Source organism: Pinus tabuliformis, chromosome 9 (genome assembly GCF_031772625.1).
Source record: "Pinus tabuliformis cultivar Carrire ecotype Pingquan chromosome 9, CPIR1, whole genome shotgun sequence".
NCBI lineage: Eukaryota > Viridiplantae > Streptophyta > Pinopsida > Pinales > Pinaceae > Pinus > Pinus tabuliformis.
The window spans coordinates 288,265,060-288,285,442 of record NC_142307.1 but is presented as its reverse complement, the minus strand read 5'-3'; the positions used below and the strand labels follow the sequence as shown (position 1 = coordinate 288,285,442).

General features: G+C 33.9%; 1 protein-coding gene across 1 annotated transcript; it reads right to left on the bottom strand.

Moving 5' to 3' along the window:
- Positions 1-17,592: 17,592 nt before the first annotated feature.
- On the bottom strand, positions 17,593-19,592 carry LOC149148305 (protein neprosin-like). Its single transcript, XM_089442136.1, has 7 exons — positions 19,458-19,592; positions 19,246-19,326; positions 18,908-19,150; positions 18,641-18,808; positions 18,316-18,372; positions 18,083-18,229; positions 17,593-17,994 (listed from the first exon to the last, which is right to left on the bottom strand). The coding sequence occupies exons 1-7, from the start codon at positions 19,590-19,592 to the stop codon at positions 17,593-17,595; spliced, it is 1,233 nt and encodes a 410-aa protein (XP_089298262.1).
- Positions 19,593-20,383: the final 791 nt, after the last annotated feature.

Sequence of the window (20,383 nt, the reverse complement as noted above, 5' to 3'; positions counted from 1 at the left end):
GTAGATTACAGGCCATCAAAACTAAAAAATCATATTTGCAATCTGGCCTGTCATCTTTCCTATTACGTGATCACCAATCCATAATAGAAATTCATCCCAATTTTTATGATCCAATAGGTATCCAATTGGACAAAAGATTTCATAAGAAAGAAATTTCAGGCGGAATTCCAACTGAAGTTACACTTTCTAATCCTACATTCAATATCCACAGTCCAAGAAAAGTTTTATTCTTAACACTGATGTTTAAAAGGTACATACGTGTAGCAATAAAAATGAAAAGATGGTTCCACTGGAAATATCATTTTACCTAGTTAATTTTTCTCTGTATAGTTAGAATATGAGTAGGGGTAGTTCAGCTAGGTTATTAGGTGGATAATTTGGTTTTAAATATTGGTGGGAAAAATAAGAGAAGAAATTATCCCTATCATATACATAATCCAAGGGTATAGTTACTTCTCATTTCGTTAAATATTTTTCTCCATTAAAAATAAATAAATAAATAAAATAAAATTTTTGTGGTTAACAGCATTTGACATTTACTAAAGAGACCATTTCTCTATCAGATTTTGAACTTCTGCTTGTAAAAATAGCAAATCTTTTGGAAACTTGATCTTTATTATTAATAGATACAGTTAAAAACTTTAACCCAGATATGATACTAGTTTCAACTTCAAGAAATTTGAAGAAAGAAATCTTAGTGAAGAAATTGTTTTATATCAGTACAATGAAAGGTATCAATAACAAAATAAGGATTCCTTGTAGAACAACCATTTTCAAAAACTCTATTATTGTCGTCCAGAACTTTCTTAAGGAAAAAAATGACTTCCTCCCTGCTAAAGAAAATCGCAGCATTTAGAGAAACGACCCAAGGATACACTATATCTTGAAGAATAAGAGGTCTCATCACGAGCCGGCTTATCATGATCACATATATTATAACTTCCTATCTTTGCCATTACTGTCCACCAAAACAGGGCAACGACTTAAGATTGTTGAAATCAAAAGACAAGGGGTCTCATCATGAGCCAGCTTGTTAAGCAAAAGTGTAAATCAAGTGAATGACTGTGTCACAATTTGGCTACAAAACCAATACATTGTTCTTTAAGAATAAAAAAGGAAAAAGTGTCGATCTGGGTTTTTCTTTGAAGGTTGTAGATCACCTTAAGCAGGATAAAGGATCATTACTGGGTAATAGGTAACCCTGTCGAGACTATGGACGCCTGCTGGCAGCAAAGGCTCTACCTACGACAAATGAGCATATTCAAAAAGTTGCTATGTAGGGAAGACTTTATTTTATCTTTACAAGACCAAGTAATGGCTGATGTAAATGCAAGGACAAGCTGAGGATACAAATAATTAAAATAGAAAGAGGTTGAAACAAATTATCATTGACAGTTTGGAGTATAATGTGCTTTATTATTTTTTAATAAAGTTTAATTTTCTAAAAAAAAATTTCTTTTGTTCCGGAAGTTTGAAAAATTCAATAGAAAATGCAGATATAACTGGTTCTCCCAAGTGAATCGCCAATTGTTGTGGCCAGCAACACCCCCCTTTTTTCATTTAAGTGTTGTCCGAAATATTAAACGAAAGGGGTCCCTTAGTTAAAATTTAGGAAAATCAAGAGTTTCCTTTCTTCAAAATAAGGTTACCATCGTAAGCTTAGGGAGATCTTTTGAATACTTTAAAACCTAAGTCTATGATAAGGGGAAAATCTTTAAAGCCGCGTTGCATAAAGTGATAGAAAAACACTTCCATTTGAGTATAATCTCAGTATGTGCAAGATTCTCGTACTAAGCAATATATCGCATCGCAATAAGGTAATGCTAATGAGAAAGACTTCAAGATTTTCCGATCTGCGATAACACTGATCGCAAGATCGCATATCGCAGAAAGTGAGCTAACAACATTTGGCAAACATAAAACTTCTGCGATCTGCGATGTTGCGATATCGCGATAAAACTATGGTAGCAACTCTGCGATAGTGCGATAGCGCGATAGCGTGATGTTGCGATATCGCGATAAAACGATGGTGGCAACTCTGCGATAGTGCGATAGGGCGATAGCGCGATGTTGCGTAAGCAAATTAAAAAAGAAAATCATTTCATTGTGAATCCTTTGGGCACACTATTCAAGAAAAAGCCACTTACCATAATCTGACTCGAGATCATGCACTTTTAATGATAATAAAGGAATTAGTTGTCATCTATTAATGAAATGTAGACACGTGCTTTTGCAAAGAATTACTTCACATAAGGTGGCATATTTGATATATCTGCTGCATTTAAGACTCTCCCATCACCTTTCTTGATCAGTCATTTCCATTTCACTTGCGAGCTGCAGGAACAGAGAGCGAAGGACGATACAAAGCCATACGCAGGAAGAAATGGGAAAGGAAAATAAAGCTCAGGGTTCTGAGGTGAAGGAGATGGCACCTTTATATACAGACACAGCTTGTAGCAGAGACGCGGGGATATCAACGTGGGAAAGCATGTACAGACTGCTTGAAGAAGAAAACCCCAGAATAATGAAGGTGACCGCTATCGCAGACTCACAGGGCTCTTCCAAAGCATCCTTAGAAGAACTAGCGTGCTCATTCCTTCATCGGATAGCAGCAAGGCCTAAAATTCTTCCATTTACGGATATGATCAAGTGGATACTTGACAATGCAGAAATGAATGACAGAAAGCTCAAAATTTAAGGACATGGACTCATCGGGTCATTCGCTGCACAAGACTTAAAGCTCATGTATCATCTTCCTAAACCACAGGCGACTTACAATGCACAATTCATTAAAAAATTTGTGGCGGAGAACCCAAACCTATCAGAGACCACTAAAGATTGGTCTAGGAAGGATGAGCCGCTCAAAAAGGATAAAAACGGTATGTACAACATTGGTTCCCTCACCTCTCCATATTGTTTTGCTGTAGCCATGCTTTGTAGATTATTTGGGATGCCAAATATCAATAAGTTTTTGTCTGAATGGTTACCATTGATTGATGCTGCCACAAATGCCGTTATTATAGATTGGGCCAAGATCTTTTCTGATAACCTATTCACGGCTATTATCAATTACCGGTCTAAAATATCCTTGTCTCAAAGGATCTATCCTCCTTTTTACCTATCCACATATGTTATGGATTCTATTTTTTATGTGTCTAAATTTCCCGCTATGGGTTGGAAGTGGACAACTCAGGACCATTACCCATCCATGTTTATCATAAGATATTATGGGATTCTCAGTTCATTCCACATTTCTATCAAATTTGTCACGGGCTTATTTTACCCATGTATAGAATGATGTATGATGAAGAGCCCACGAGCTGCTCACCCGAGGCATAGATAGATATCACCCCCATCGCAAGATGGTTCGGAGAAGAATGGTTCACCTATATTAGGGTATTTGGAGCATCGTCCCTCCCCGTGTCCTGCCTTTGTATATTCCTGACAAACTGCTGGCTCGAGAAATTGCATATCAAACCTGTTCAGAAGACGGCATAACTAAGGACCTAAAAGACCAAAATAAGGCCATATGGCCTCAGTTTCCTGTAGCTTGTGGGGCCTTTTCATTGTTCGATGTAGGTCACGCGTTCACCGAAGTGGAGAATGTGACGTGTCTACAATTATTCAAATTCCCGACAAGGCCATTTGACCCAAATGAAGTTGCCCAAGAGTTCACAACGAACGTCAAAATAAAAGTATTCTTTGGAAAGAAGGATTTATTTGATGATTTATTTTAGAATAAAAGCTCACTCTAGGACATTTTGTGGGAAGCTCAATCGCGATTGTCTCCAGATGACCTCCAAAGATTCATGGTATACAGGGAAAGAAGACTAGCCACTGTTCCTCTAGAAAAGCTGCAACTACCCGCCAGATGACCTACTCCAAGCGTTAGCCTCAGTGAGAATTCAAGCACTTCCAGATCTAAATCTAAGACTGTGCAAGGAGTACCTGAACATTCTAAAAGGTCTGGAAGCGACCAAGGAAAGAACGAACAAGCAGCGGAAACAACGGCCACGCAAGCAAGCATTCTTATCGACTGTGTAAATGAAAATTTGCACAGAGCAGACTTAATCGCAGAAACCACCCCTGGGTATTTACCAAATAAACTACGACTAGAAGTAGAATGGAAGCAGAAGGCGCAGGAAAAGGGAAAAGTGATCCAATAATTAAACAGGTTAAATTGGGAGTGTTACTGGGCATACTTGGTCAAGACGCATAGTCAATGGATGACTGTGAAATGCATCATAAACGTAGCTGAAAAAGTAGTGCCACCTCTCATAGATTTTGTTTTCACAGCCCAGCTCAAAGTAGAAGTCGGCCAGCCAGCTCTTCTTAAACCAATGATGAATACATGCAGCTTTAAGGATCAGATTCAGAAGTAACTTTATTTAGAATGTTGTTTTTTTCCTTAAAATTAGAATAGAAAAATGATGGTCATTTGAAAACCGCATCCTAAATTTTGTAATTATACTATTATTAGAATTAGGAAGTAGTATTTTAACCCTTCTCATGCATTTAGAGAAGGGTCCAGAAATTTGTCAAAAACTTGTCCTCAGAACATGCACTTTTGTACCCTCGGAGGAGGTTTTGATGAATGAATGGATCGAGGCTTATTAATGTTTGCATTTGATGTCTGCTACTGATGTTGCACTTCTGTACTCTTAGTAGATATTAGAACAAGTAGAGATAAATCGTTGTTGCTTGAAGCTTATGAGTTTTCATCTAACCATGCCACCCATAGGTTTCTGCCTTCAAGATTAATCATAACCACTTGACCTATACAACTTAACTTTCTACTCCTCAACTAGTATTCTTGACTTGGATCTTCAGACTTGATTTTATACATGCTAGTTATTTGTATTTTATAAAAAATAGATCTTCTTATTCATCACTTCAAATTCCTCAACTTTTTCTATTAACTATTCAACTGTCATTACTTAGGCTTATTATATGTTCAAATAGAAGGTCTTCCCACATGGTAGCTTGTACTAATCACTGTAGATTTATTTCCACCATATAGGGATTTTCAAAAAACTTGGAACAAAACATAGCTTTACAACCTTAAAGGTCTACTTCCTACAATCTATCAACCTTTGCACTAAACACTCACCTTATGCATCCCATAGGCTTGTCACAAATGTTGTCCATGATATCCTTATTCTTATTGCACTTATGTCAAAAATATAGCTTGGTCCTATCATCACCTTAACATAGCAACTAGTTCATCTAATATCTCCCTTAACATTTCCTTAGCCAACTAGACATAGTATCCAAATATCCCTACAATAATTCTCCAAGAAAGCTTGACAACCTCCCAAATCACATGAGAACTTGGTCTATGACGAGAATACAACATCATACACAAATTACACTTCAACTTGGCCTTCCAACAAGACTTGGAATTGACCTTCAATGCAATAAAACTTTTCCCTCAACTCAAACTTGAATTTCTACCTAAAAGCTATAGGTCTCGACCTCCAATCTAGGCTTCAAATCATCTTTAAAACATCATAATTCAACCACAAGAACAAACCTAAAACTTGGCCTCAAAAGGACTGAAGTTCAGCCTTCAATGGATAAATTCACCCTCAACAGGTATAAAACTTATCATTTAGAATAACTTTTCAACTCGTATTCTAACTAGGAAAACAAATATTCCCAAGGTGTTCCAAAAACCAATCCAAAAATGTAGAAAAAAAACCCTTTGCATAGAAATCAATCCAAGTTTCCTTCACTTCAGTTGGTTCAAGAGGTATAGACCTCAAAATTTACCCTTTGCTTGCTTAGATAGACCTGAAATGACTTGAGTGAGTGAATATAAATTATCCTTCTCACTCCTATTTAAAGTATATTTGGGGTCTAGACAAGGCTGACTTGTCTAGTGGCTAAGTTGACTTGTCCACTAACTAGGCTAATTTGTGCAATTGGAAAAATGTATAATAAATATTGAAAAAATAATTTCCCCACAACCGAGAGGAGTTAAATGGAGTGTTACATATTGTATGAAAGGTATTGGAATAAGCTTTTGAAACATATGTATTAAATTCCCAATTAAGCTAGGGAATTAGAGTAAAAACGTATTTAGATATAGGGTATCTAATGGGGCATCAAAAATACAAAAACAATATTTCTAGAAGGCATGCCATATATCATTGGAAATATCTTGAAATATGTTACTTTATCATGTATATTTCTCATTCATTTGTACAACCTTTAAAATTAATAAAAACCATTTTCAATATCTATTGCATTAAAGTTCTTGACGATTTTGCAGTAATATCTTATTAATCCTAAGAATCCTCTAAGATTCTTTAAGGTTTTTAGGATTGACCACTATATCATAGATCTATTTTTCTCAGGGCCTAACTTGAGAGATTCATTGGATAACAAATGATCCAAATATTTCATTTTGTAAACCCCAAAAGTAGACGTGGAAGGATTTACACATAGTTTTTTCTCTTCCAATAGTTTTAAGACCCAATTAACAAGATGTACGTTCTCTTCCCAAGATTTATTGTAGATTAGTATGTCATCAAAAGTTGTAGCAAAATTTTTCCAAGGAAGAATTTGAAAATTGAACTCATCAACCTTAGAAATGTTGAAGGTACATTAGATATTCAAAATGGCATAACTAAAAAATCACAATGACCTTATATGTTATGTAAAGCCTCAACTTTGAAATTTTTAATAGGATATAACCATTCATAATATCATAATTTATCAATTTGATGTTGAGTACCTACTTGAGGTTTTTGTGGTTGAAGATGCTTCTGATTTTCTCCAGTTCCTGCTCCCGTTACCAAAAGACCAAAATCCTCTCAACCAAACTGGGTAAAATCTCGGTACCCAACTCCAAAATACTTCAAATTCGAAGTAGTTTTGCCCCCGTGCCCAAAAGCTTCAAGAACAACTGCTCAATTATTCTTTGTGTCTTTCTCTTGTAAGTTCCTCCTCCGTCTCTCTTTGTATCAACTTTTTCTCCTTCCCTTCTACAATACCTTTCCTCCTTTTATGCTCAAGAGATTACTCAACCTCCTAACATTTCTCCACCATTTTTAATTGGATAATTTCAAAAGTTGCAGAGGCAGTCATTGCCTTCTCTCCCCCTAATTTTCTGACAATGCCCTTTTATTTATAGAGTATCTCCAATTTTATGAAACCATCTCACCAAATATAAGAAAAGATAGATCAACGAATTCAAAATTAGCCTCTTCGAGGGGGAAACCTCCTTTACATTACAAAAATGAATAATTCTTAGATGATTCAAATGACAAAACCTCCTTTCTATATATAAGAGTATAAGGGGTCACAATATAATTAGAGCTGACATAACAATAATAATGTAAGGACACAACAATAACAATAGTAGGCTTCTATGGGGCATAATAATAACAATATTGGGGCAACATGGGCACAACAATAACAATAAGGGCTACAATGACAATAATAATGGGGGAATACACTAGTATTATAGTGGCCTAACATGCCCCTCTCCTTCAAAAAAGTGTTGTCCTAAATGCTTGAGTAGTTTGGGAAGCTTCTGTATAAAATTCTCATCCTCCCATGTGTAATCTTCAGTGGGTAAGTTATTCCACTTGATGAGATACTCTGAAATTGATCAATTTTGTAGATTTCAAGTTCTTATTTCTGTGACTGCTTCAGGTTCCAATATGATTTTTTCTTCCTCGTCAAGTTATAGCAATATTGTTTGAACTAGGATCTTGTCACCTATAACCTTATTTAAGCATGAAACATGGAAAATTGGGTGCACTCAGGAAGATGCAAGAGCTCCAATTTGTATTCCATAGTACTAATGTTTTGCAACACCTTGTACGAACCATAATACTTTGGTGATAATTTATTATCCTTCTTAGCTTGCTTGAAGGACATTTGTTTGTATGGTTGTAGTCGTAGAAATACCTAGTCACCTACATGAAATTTTTTTTTGCTGTGATTTTGATCTACTTTTGTTTGATTCTATTCTGCGCCAAAGTGAGGTTATCCTTTAAGAGTTCAAGAACTTGTTGTCGATGCTCGATGTGATCTTCCACTGCTTGGACCTTAGAATTTTCTCTTAAAGATGATGTGATGGAATGTGGATGATATCCATAAAGTGCCATAAATGGGGCCAATTTTTCTACAGTATGGAAGGAAGTGTTATACCACCATTCAACCAGAGGAAACCACTTGACCCATTTTCTCTGTTTAAAAGAAATGAAGATATCCTTCCAAACATTTGTTCATTACCTCAGTTTGCCCATCATATTGAGGATGAGAAGATGAGCCATGAGTTAACTTAGTACCCATACAAGAAATAATTCCATCCAAAAATTTCTAGTGAAAATGGGATCTCTGTTACTTACAATAATCTTTAGGTCTCCATGTAGCTTTTGTATTGTTTCCATAAATGCAGTAGCAACTGTATTGACTTTAAATGGATGAGATAATGCACAAAAGTGTGTATACTTGGTAATTATATCAATTACCACCATGATGATAGCATTTCCTTCATTCTTTGGCAAACCTATGATAAAATCCATTGAAACCTCCTCCCAACATTGACTTGGAATGGATAAAGGTTGTAACAAACCCGAGGTCTTAATTGTCTCAACATTATTTTGTTGGAAAACCAAACATTCTGCTAGAAAATTTTGAATATCAGGTTTAAGGCCATCCCAAAAAAATTCCTTCTTAACCCTGTGGTATGTTTTTGAAAATCCCGAGTGTCCTGCTAATGTGGAGATGTGTAATTCCAAAATAATGTTTTTTTTAGTTGGGAATTCTTACAGAGGATAAGCGATCATTGTACCATAACGAATCATTTTTCCAGCTAAAAGTGCCAAATGTACTAGGATGTTACCACAACTTTTGAATGAGTTCCCACACTTCTTCGTCATTCTTCCATTCATCCCTTGCTTCATTTATCCAATCTCATTGGATAATAGAAATGGCACAAATAAATTCTTCCACATCCTCATCCTTTCTTGAGAGTTCAATCGCAACAACTTTTTTCTTCCCTTTTTTGTAGATGATTTCAAAGTCATAACCCAACATCTTAATGACCCACTTTTGTTGCTCTTCTGAAGATAATATTTGTTCTAAAAAGTATTTAAGACTATCATGATTTGTTTTTACCTTGAAGTGCCTTCCCATTAGGTAAGGTTGCCATTTCTTACGTGCATGTAGTATTGCCAACATTTCCTTCTCATAGATAGCTTTGTGTAAATAATTTGCTTTGATTGAACAACTTTCAAAAGCAATGGGTCTTCCTTCTTGCATTAAAACAACACCAATTCCATTTCCCAGGCATCACATTCCACAATAAAGGTTTTTGTGAAGTCCGGCGTAGCTAATATGGTGCTTGGCGCATTGCCTCTTTAAGATGTTCAAATGTCTTCGTTGCTTCTGGAGTCCAAGAAAATGCATCTTTCTTTAGTAATGTTGTTAGAGGTGCTGCTATTCTCCCATAATTCTTAACAAACTTGTGACAATACCCCGTCAACCCAAGAAATCCTCGAAGATGCTTTATGGATGTGGGAATTTTCCATTCCTTACTGGCTTTAATTTTCCTAGGGTCTACCTTAACACCTTCATGAGATACAATATGACCCAGATATTCCACTTCTTGTACTCTAAAGACACATTTGGAGGTTTTTGCATATAATTGTTTCTCCTCCAATAGTTTGAGCACTCTGTCAACATGTTGAACATGATTCATCCAAGACTACTTGTAGATTAGTATATCATCAAAAAATACTAACACAAATTTTCTAAAGAAGGGTTTGAAAATGGAATTCATCAAACCTTGAAATGTATAATGTGCATTGGTAAGGCCAAAAGGTATGAACAAGAATTCATAATGACCCTCATGAGTTTTAAATGTTTTTTTTCAGAATGTCTTCAGTCTTCATTCTGATTTGATGATATCCTGAACGAAGATCCAACTTGGTGAAGTAAATTTATGCATGTATTTCATCCAATAATTCATCAATGACAGGGATGGGAACTTTATCTTTAATAGTGAGCTTGTTGAGTTCCCTATAATCCAAATACATGAGCCATGATCCATCCTTCTTGTGCACCAATACTACTGGAGCAGAAAAATAACTTTGACTAGGTTGAATTATACCAGCCTGAAAACTTTGACTAGGTTGAATTATACCAGCTTGAACTTTGACTAGGTTTAATTATATCAAGCTCTAGCATTTTTTCAACCATACATTCAATTTCACTCTTTTGGGCATAGGGATATCTGTAATGCTTGATGTTTGGAGGAACACTTCCTAGAATCAAATGAATAGCATGGTCATGATCACGAATAGGTGGGAGGCCTTTGGGATTCTCAAATACCTTGGAATGATTTTCTAAGAGCTTTTGGAGATCTGAACAAATAGATGATTTCGATGTGGGAACCTCTAGTGAACATAATTGTGTAATTATGCCCCATTTTTATTTCTTTAGAAGCTTTTTCATGATGTTAGAGATTATTATATTCCCTAGTTTCCCTATGGTACCCCTTAATTCAAATTCCTTTCCTTCCCAAAAAAAATTCAAGAAACGTTCTTGAAAATTAAAAGCTATTATACCTAAAGATTGCAGCAATTGGACTCCTAGTACAACATGAGCACCACCCATTGGAATGGAAAATATTGGACTATTCAATACATATTCTCCCATGTATAGCTTGATATTATGACACTTTCTAGAGAAATTTATGGTTCCTCCATTTGCAACCATCACTTGACACTCTAGTGCTAGATACAGGAAGCAATTCAATTCCTTGGATATCTTATAATGAATAAAATTATCGGTATTACCTAAATCAATCAACACTATTACCTTTCTCTTCTTGATATGTCATTCTATCTTGAGAGTTTGAGGAGTGGTAATTCCTGCCCATGCATTACAGGATATGGTCAGATTCATTTCTTCTTTCTCTAGGGTTGGTTCCTGGTGTATATCCTCTTCTTCTGACGTTTCTTGTTCCTTTTCTTCCTCCTCTTCATAGTCTATGTAAAATAACTTCTTCTCAGAACACTTATGACCTTTAGTGTATTTTCTATCACAACTATAACAAAGCCCTTTAGTGTATTTTCTATCACAACTATAACAAAGCCTTTTTTCTCTTTTTTCTTCCAATCGTTGTGGTGTCAACCTTGCAGGTTGTGGAACGCTAGAGGCAGGAACACTTCCATCTTTATAGTTGTGAGTGGTAGGTTTCCTTGTGGCCATAATTTTGCTTTCAATTTTTCTTGCCAACCTGAATGCCTTCTCCAATGAATTAGGTTCCCAAAGGCGAACCTCGTGTTGGATGTTATCCTTTAAAGTCCCTATGAACACATCAATCATATGCTCCTTTGGAATATCATTTATCCTTATATTAAATTTTTGGAAGTCCTCAATATGCTCCACCATTGAACCCTTTTGTTTGAGATTCATCAATTGACTAAAGAAGGTGTTTCTCTTTGTATCTTGATAACCTTCTATCATATACCCCGTAAAATATGACCAAGTGACAATGTTTTTATGAGAGAAAAGCCATCGATACCATACAAATTAATTGGGTTCCAAATATAAATTTGCAATGCGTACATTTTGTGTGTTTTGCACATTATGGAGATCGAAACATTGCTCCATCTATAGTATCCATGCTACATGATCCTTTCCATCAAACTTCCTCATATCAATATTTGGAATGTGGCAGCTCTTCAATCCAATGTTAGAGTCTATGTAATAATTATTAACATTTCTTTTGTTTTCATCATGAGTTTCATTTACTACCCTTTTTCTATTAAGAAGCATTCCTTGTAGCAACTTTGTCAGATCTATCTTTAAATATTCCATGTTTCCTTTAAGTTTTGCTTCCATGTCATCCATATTAGCTTCCATGAAATCTATCTTAGTGTCCATCCCATCCATCTTAGCTTCAATTCCATTCTTTAAACCATCCATTTTAGCTTCAGTTACTTTTTGCGAGAGCGAAACTTGTTGCACTTGGTCTCGTAATTTGGATATATCATGTTGCATTTCTTCCTCTTCTTCATGTTTCATAGTAGAGATTTTGAGTTGCTTACTAGGTGTTTCCATTTTATTTCTTTGGTTCATCAATTAATGATAATTATGCTTCAAAATTCCCTTTAAATCACTGCAAGCTACTTTCTCAAACAAAACTTATACAAATTTTAAAAAAACTACACACCTTTTTATTTATTTATTTGTTTATTTATTTATTTTTTATTTTATTTTTATTTTTTATTTTTTTTTAATTTAATTTTATTATTTATTTATTTATTTAGTTATTTATTTATTTATTTATTTATTATTTATTATTTTTTTTTATTTATTTATTTATTCGCTTTGTAGGATCTCAATAGAATTATAATTTTGGATCTCCAAGATCTGAAATTTCTTCATATGGTATCCCTTTGAGGCTTCTTTCCAACCCCATAAGTTTGATCGCGATTGGATTTTTCAAAAAAGAGTTATTACCAATCTCCCATGATGACCTGATTATAGACTCATTCAGTAAATAGAACTTGTACGAAGTACCACATGTCAATGTTACGACCTTTGGCCTCGAAAATGATACCCAACAAACTAAATTCCATCATATTTTTGTCACTTTTTACGAAATTCAAATCTGATGCTCAGAGAGAAAGTTATAATGATTTTCCCAAGGTCACATGTTTGAGATGGAATTCTAAAGCTTTTGCAAAAACCCTAACTTCCTTGACTCGTATCTCTGAAAATATAGTGAGAAAAAGTCTGAAATCCAGACATGAAGTTCATCAAGGTTTAGCTTGAAATGGGTTTGTTTTAGTTCCTGAAGCTTCGTAGAAAAAAAATTATAGAGAAAATTCCATAATGGCCTGTTTGAAGCAGTGAAACCCTAGAATCCAAAGCTCTCATACAAAATGATATGCAACCAACTCACCAAATAGAAGAAAAGATAGATCAATGACTTCAAAATTAGCCTCTTTGAGGGGGAAACCTCCTTTACATTACACAAATGAATAATTCTTAGATGATTCAAATGAAAAAACCTCATTTTTATATATAGGAGTTAAGGGGTCACAATATAATCAGAGCCGATATAACAATAATAAATGTAAGGGAACAACAATAAGAATAGTGGGCTTCTATGGGGCATAATAATAACAATATGGGGACAACATAGGTACAACAATAACAATAAGGGTTATAATAAAAATAATAATGGGGGGATACACTATTATTATAGGGACCTAACAATATAACCATTCAGAATATCATAATTTTTTAATTTGATGTTGAGTACCTACCTGGGGTTTTTGTGGTTGAAAATGCTTCTTATTTTATCCAGTTCCTACTCCTGTTACCAAAATACCAAAAACCTCCCAGCCAAACTGGGTACAATCTTGGTACCCAGGTCCAAAATAATTCAAATTTTAAGTAATTTGGCCCCCGTACCCAAAAGCTTCGAGAAAAACTGTTCAATTCCTCTCTATGTCTTTCTCTTGTAAGTCCTTCCTCCACCTCTGCAATACATTTCCTCCTTTTATGCTCAAGAGATTACTCCACTGCCTCCCATTTCTCCACCATTATTAATTTGATAAGTTCAAAAGTTGTAGAGGCGGTCACCGCCTTCTCTCCCCCCAATTTGCTGACAATGTCCTTTTATTTATAGAGTATCTCCTTTATCATAATATTATGTTTCCCTTTTGTTTAAGTCAAATTATTTTCATAATATTATGGTTTTATATACTCTTCTCTTTATTATATCACAATTTAATATATATATATATATATATATATATATATATATATATATATATATATATATATATATTCCTTTGATTTTATAGAACATGTAGTTTCTTTTGCTAGAATAATATATATTATAATTCTTTTATACATAATTCCTTTATGTTATATATATATGGTGGTGGTACATATATCAAGTACCCTACTATATTCTTGCAAGTTAGGTATTCACTTCAATAGTTAATTCATTACCCTAAATATGTATGGTTTCAATATTAACTAATATATATACTAATGCAATGCAAATGATGCATGCACATGTAGCTATCATATGCATGTCTCATGTGCATGCTAATATCTCTCTGTCCCCTTTAATTCAAGGTGGGTCCTTACATGTTCTAAATGTTATATTAGAAATGTCTTCTTGCCTCATTTTGATTTGATGATATTATGAGCATATATATAACTTAGTAATAAAATTTCTCCATGAAATTCATCAATGGCAACAATAAGAAACGTATCTTTAGTGATTATGTTATTCTTGACACATTTCCGTTTGGGTTTATCTCAGGTGGTTGGGAGGAATGATTCAGATTCTCCCCACTCACGTTTAATTCTTGTGACATGATCAACTTTGGTGTAATGGCTTTGAGCCTTGTTGAAAATGAATAGTCCCTCAAGGAAAGGAAGATGTATATTCCTCACATGGAATATAAAGGTATTTTCTACCTGAAAAAATTATTGACACATATGCAATGAACCTTCATTGTTTGTAACCATGTTCACTAATGAAGAGAAAGGACTTTGGCTAGATTGAATGATGTCGAATTTTAACTTCCTTGAATCACAATCTCAATCTCCTTGTTTTATGCATATGTATAACTATAAGTCCTAATTTTGGGTTGTACACTTCTTGTTGCAAATGAATAACATGGTCATTATAGTGAGTAGGAGGAACACCCTTAGGTATCTCTCCAAATAACAAACAATAATTGTAGATAACTCCTTGGAGATCCATTCGGGTAGAACATATAGATATTTGAAAATCTAGTGAGAACAATTATGTGTCCATTTATGAGGAATTTTGTGAGGTTGTTAGACCATATCACTTTATAGGGTTTTCATTGGATACCTCTAAGCTAAATTTCCTTGCTTGTTGAGGAAAATATCATGAAAAGATAATGGAAACTATAGGTCATTGTTCTAAGTTATTGTGGTCATTGCACCTCTAATACAACATTAACAACACCCATTTAAATTCCAAGTATAAGATCATCCAATAAATATTCCTCTTATTAACATTGTTGCACTTCCCTCCCCTTATTAAGATTAATATTATGACACTTCCCGAAATTGTTGCAGTTCCCGCCTCTTATTAAGATTAATACGATGGAACTTCCCTCAATAATTTATAGTACCACTATCTAAAATCATTATTTATTGTAATTTTAAAGCATTTTTTAATATTTTTAAAATATAAAATTAAAATTAAAACAACTTATTATCTTGTAATTTAATAAATTTAATTTTTTTGTGATTTGAGAAATCAAAAGTGGGCTAGTCTCATAAGGTGAATTCCAATAAGCTACCAATATAACCATTTGGTATCTTGGTATTCTTGTTTCATAGGCATAGGTGACTTGGGGAGGATTTGGACCTAGAACCTAATTTACATCCCCACACATAAAACTTCATTTTTCAATTAAGCTCCCTTAGGGTAAAAATGTTTAATTTTAATAAAACCTAATAATCCTCATCATCACAATTTATGATACTAAACATATAAAATATGTACCATCAAAATATACAACAAGTATCAATATTCATTGTTATTACATTGTTGGTATTTTGGTGTAATTGCACCCAAAGGCGCTCTATAATTATTATGTATAAAATAAATATAAATTCAACATTGGTTTTAGGGAAAGCGAAGTGGAATTGGTTTGGTGCGCTCTAGATTTTGAATATAACATTTTAAAATATAAGCTAGGTGCTCTCAACACAAGATACTAGAGATGTGTAATGTTAATGTAAACATTTTGACAAGTAAAAATAAAAATAAGATATGGTAGAGATGTGTAAATTAATGTAGCATATTATAGATGGGCAAGGTTAATGTAAACATTAATGTAACATATTATAGATGCGTAAGGGTAATGTAAACATTTTGACTAGGTAAAAATAAAAATAAAAACACAAGATGCTTGAGATGTGTATTGTTATTGTAAACATTTTGACTCCTAAAAATAAAAATAAGATATGGTAGAGATGTGTAAGTTAATGTAACTTAATACAATGTAAACATTTTAACTCTTGAAATAAAATAAAAATAACCCTATAAAAATTAATAATAAAAATAGAAATAATAATTAATAATAATAAAAAATAGAAAAGACTCATGGTATTGACCCATGGATATGGGTCCCACTTGACATTTGTATGTTTTATTTCTATCGTTGAATGGATGAATATATAATTTGTATATATGTTGAATGGATGAATTAATGTGTATATATGTGTAGATGCTTTAGATTTCGGTAGAGGCTATTAGGTGATTCAGAAATCTCTTTTTAAGAAGTGTAATATTAAACACGATTACACAAAGTACAAAACAATAGTTGCTTCATCATTCTAATGGCTTCTTTGATAACCACTTTAACATAATATATATGTAATATATTCTCTTAATTTATGTGTAATAATGTGTTGTAGAAATAGAGCTCATAGATCTAGTGTGGTAAGTTTAGAAATGAATAAGCTTAACTTTGAAAGTGAAAGTTTAGAAATAAATAAGCTTAACTATGAAAGTGCATTGAGGTGAGGAGAGGAGAGGAGGTTGGAGAAATATTAGGTAAAATATTAATAGTAAAAAATATTGTGTAAAATATAATACTATAATATGTAAACTTAAACATTTGTTCCTAATATGATCCAAGAGGCTCCTAAAAATTGTTTCTAACTTCAGTAAAAAAAACCCCACCCCCCCCTGATCCTCAAGGGTTAGTGGCATAAGGATGCCCAAGCTCAACCTTTGGGGGATTAAGGAGGAGATCATCATGGGAAGAAAAGCTAGTATCAAAGATATTATTACTCCAATTTTAAGGACAAGATGTGGGATAATAAAGAGTTAGAGGGTGAAAGAAAGCTAAGATACTATAGAGAGGTGATCAACCCCACTATTGATAACCAAAATTATCTCTCTATGTTGACCAGCACTAAGAAGAAAATGAACATCCCAAGGATAGAATTAATTCCCATTAGCACTAAGAAGAAAATGAACATCCCAAGGATAGAATTAATTCCCATTAGCTTCGAAGTGACACTCGGAGGTGATTTACTTTTACTCCCAAGACTCCCTAGCACGATACAATCTGTCAAATTTGTGATACTAAGAAGGTGGAAGATGAAAAACACTTCATTTTAGACTGCTCATCCGCTCTCAATTCCCTATTTTATCATTAACCACAAATAGAACTTATTAAACTACCCAGCTATAACCATCTTGGAGTGCTGCTTTTCCTTCTCCTTAATCAGAAAAACAAAGTTTTGAAGAATAACAATTAGATTTTTTTTAGAAATCCCATAAACCACCTTAATCTTAATAAATATTAATTATATTTATATTAATAATTATAATTAATTACTAATACTCTTTATACTAAAATCAAATAAATCTAAAATACTTAATAAAAAACTGAACAAGAGCCACCTTTATCCTATGATATTATTTTTCATAAACCAATGTATGCCAGAACATAAAAAATACAATATTATTTTTCACATGTAATATAACATTATTTTTCACAGATATCAAGAGCAGACATAATACAATATTATTTTTCACAGATATCAAGCCACACAATTAGGATTAGTCGGGATGCCTCCTGGGCCTCCAAAGAAAATATTTTTACCCCATGATGGATCTGCGCTGGTATCGTAAGCGACCCCGTAACAGTTGGGCTTTTCTACAGCAAATAGAGTATCGGGATCAATCCCAGCCCCACCCTGATCAAACATTTGTATGGCCCTGGTATATGCGGCATAACCAAAGCCTCCCCCAGGAAAGTAACCGCTACCCATCTGTGTCGCAGTCATGGGCCCCGGGGGTCTTGAGTCATGAGAAACTTCTCCTCCAACATCCAACTCACTAGCGCCTTGAGCAAGAGCATTGAACAATGAGGCTGGCCAATGACCTATTTTCGTGCCGTCGTAATATAGAGCCCATACCAGACCTGTGCCTTGCTCCTCTTGCTGTACATCAAGTAATATTTGTACTTATTTAGCATTTTCAAACTATATAGACATCAAAATATAGGAATTAAATATAGACATTGCTTACGAGGTGAAGACTAAGAGCAAAGTCATACTGTGCCCCTCCATACTCCGATACCGGCCCCAATTGTGTCCTGGGCCGAATGGGGGCGCCGTCAACTGGCTCATATCCTGGACAGTCCAGATCATAGCATCCGTTATCGTAATTGTCGGACTGCATGAAAGCATATTCACTTATCAGCAATCGGCATCACGAGGCCTTCTTTAATACATCAACCAAACTAGAGACTATGTCATTACCGTCCAGTAAACAAAGAAATGTGGTTCAGCTGAGCCACCATAATCCTGCGGAGACACCTGCAATAAGAATGGATTATTAATAATTTGGTAATATAGAAAATAGTTTTTTGGATTAATCACAGTATATTGAAAGGATTAGACCGTTTCCAATTCGCTACTTAAATAGATGCTAATGCTTCATTTAAATATTAAATTTATTGATTTATATAATATTTCATAATACAAGTATAACCAATTAAATTCTCTAATTTAAAGAATTTGAGGATTCAAATTAATTGGAAGAAAAATTCTATAAGAAAAATAATGAAGTTTCTCATCCACTTACAATCCATCCGGCCTCTATGGTCTCTAGTATGCCTTGATTTTCGTTAGTGATCCAAATTTGGCTGAGACTGAATTTGGCATCTGGAGCAACCGTCGGACGCCATAGATTCGAACGAACAGCGACACCAAAGATTGGGTCACCAGCGGAGTCGTAGCTCACAAATGAATGCTGTTAAAAAGTACAGCAATACATAGAAGACGAGAGTGATGCAGCATTTATAAGAAAATATTATACATATGATTTATCTATAAACCTCCATCTTAGTACCGTGTGCACATGGCCGTCATCAGGGTCGTCGACATTAGGTCCGACATGGTTTCTTCTTCTTCGTCCCCTGCTTAAAAACTGTCTCACAGATCCCGCTCTTTCTACATCTTCGCGTTTGATTTCCCTGGTCGCTACTGTGTTCTCTGGACACTCAGACTTAACGCCGCGCACCTTTGAGATATTTGCAGGGCCGGAGTCAGAGTTGGAAATATTTATGCTCGGCGGGTTCACTCTCCTCAAACCCTTTTTTACGCACAAACAAACACAAGCAATTGTCAACAGTTAACGCCAAATTTTATGTTCTAATGTTTTGCCAGTTTAATATTTTAGGTTCATACCCGCGTGATATTATCCTGTGAATACTTCACAGATATTTGATCACTGAATTTTACGCAACGAATGGTTTCTCCAAACTGATTCTGTGCATTAATGGATAGTACACAGTCAGGACAAAAATTCAATAATTTTAGGAAATTACCTTTTAAATTATATATAAATAGATTAAAATTGCAAATTTGACATATTCAAGTATAAACAGATCTGATATTACCTGATATTTGTAAACTGCAGGAGGATTAATAAAATTGATGTATTCATCTATGCTCATTTCACGCACATCAATAGCAGAGGTGAGAGCGACATGAAACAGAAACAAATTAGCTATGAAAAGGAAAAACGAACTCATTGCAAGGCAACCAGAACACCACCAAAATATGAGCAGAAGATCTGTATTAAATATTTTATGATAAAAAATATGTATATTAGACGCCCACATAATGCTAGAATATATAGATGACTCTGCCATTTTTTTTTTAAATTAGAAACATCATTAAGATGTTAATGGTAATATTGTCCCATATAAAAAATTTAAGTATTAATAGTAATTTTGGGCGTTATAGAAACCTTACTAATTTTATCTGGTATAAAAAACAGATAACTGACAAAGGAGAACTCTAACAAAAAGAACCTAAAAACGAGTTGAGGTTGGAATTTTTTATTTTTTTAAAGTAAATTTTCAAATTTTTTAAAATGGAAATGAAAAGCATTGGAATAACGTTTTTTGTATTTGGTGTTTTGAGTAAATTTCCCATTTTTTAAAAATGGAAATGAAAAGGGTTGCAATAACGTTTTTTTGTTTAGAAGAATCTAAAAACGAGTTGAGGTTGGAAATTTTTTTGTTTTAGTAAATTTTCAATTGGTTAAAAATGGAAATGAAAAGTGTCCAAATAAAGTTTTTGTAAATTTTGTTTTTTCTCATGATTTTTAGGGTTAGTATTAAAGGGAAAATATCATGTCTTTAAAAACTCTTAAAATTCTAATTAAATAGTCTTTATGAATGATATTAAAGATAAAATATAAATTCCAACGATTTTCAGTTATGATGAATGAACAATTTTACAAAACAAATGAATTTATATGTGATTTGGAGTTTTTATAAAACATTTGTTTTTTTAGACATTAAAATAAAATATTACT

Bases quoted from the DNA above. Each gene is read 5' to 3' on its own strand.
- LOC149148305 (XM_089442136.1), bottom strand. From the start codon at position 19,592: ATGAGTTCGTTTTTCCTTTTCATAGCTAATTTGTTTCTGTTTCATGTC. The intron at 19,327-19,457 runs GTAATATCAGAT...ATTAATGCACAG, and splicing joins CTGCAGTTTACAAATATCAG to AATCAGTTTGGAGAAACCAT. The intron at 19,151-19,245 runs GTATGAACCTAA...TGCGTAAAAAAG, and splicing joins CACAGGATAATATCACGCGG to GGTTTGAGGAGAGTGAACCC.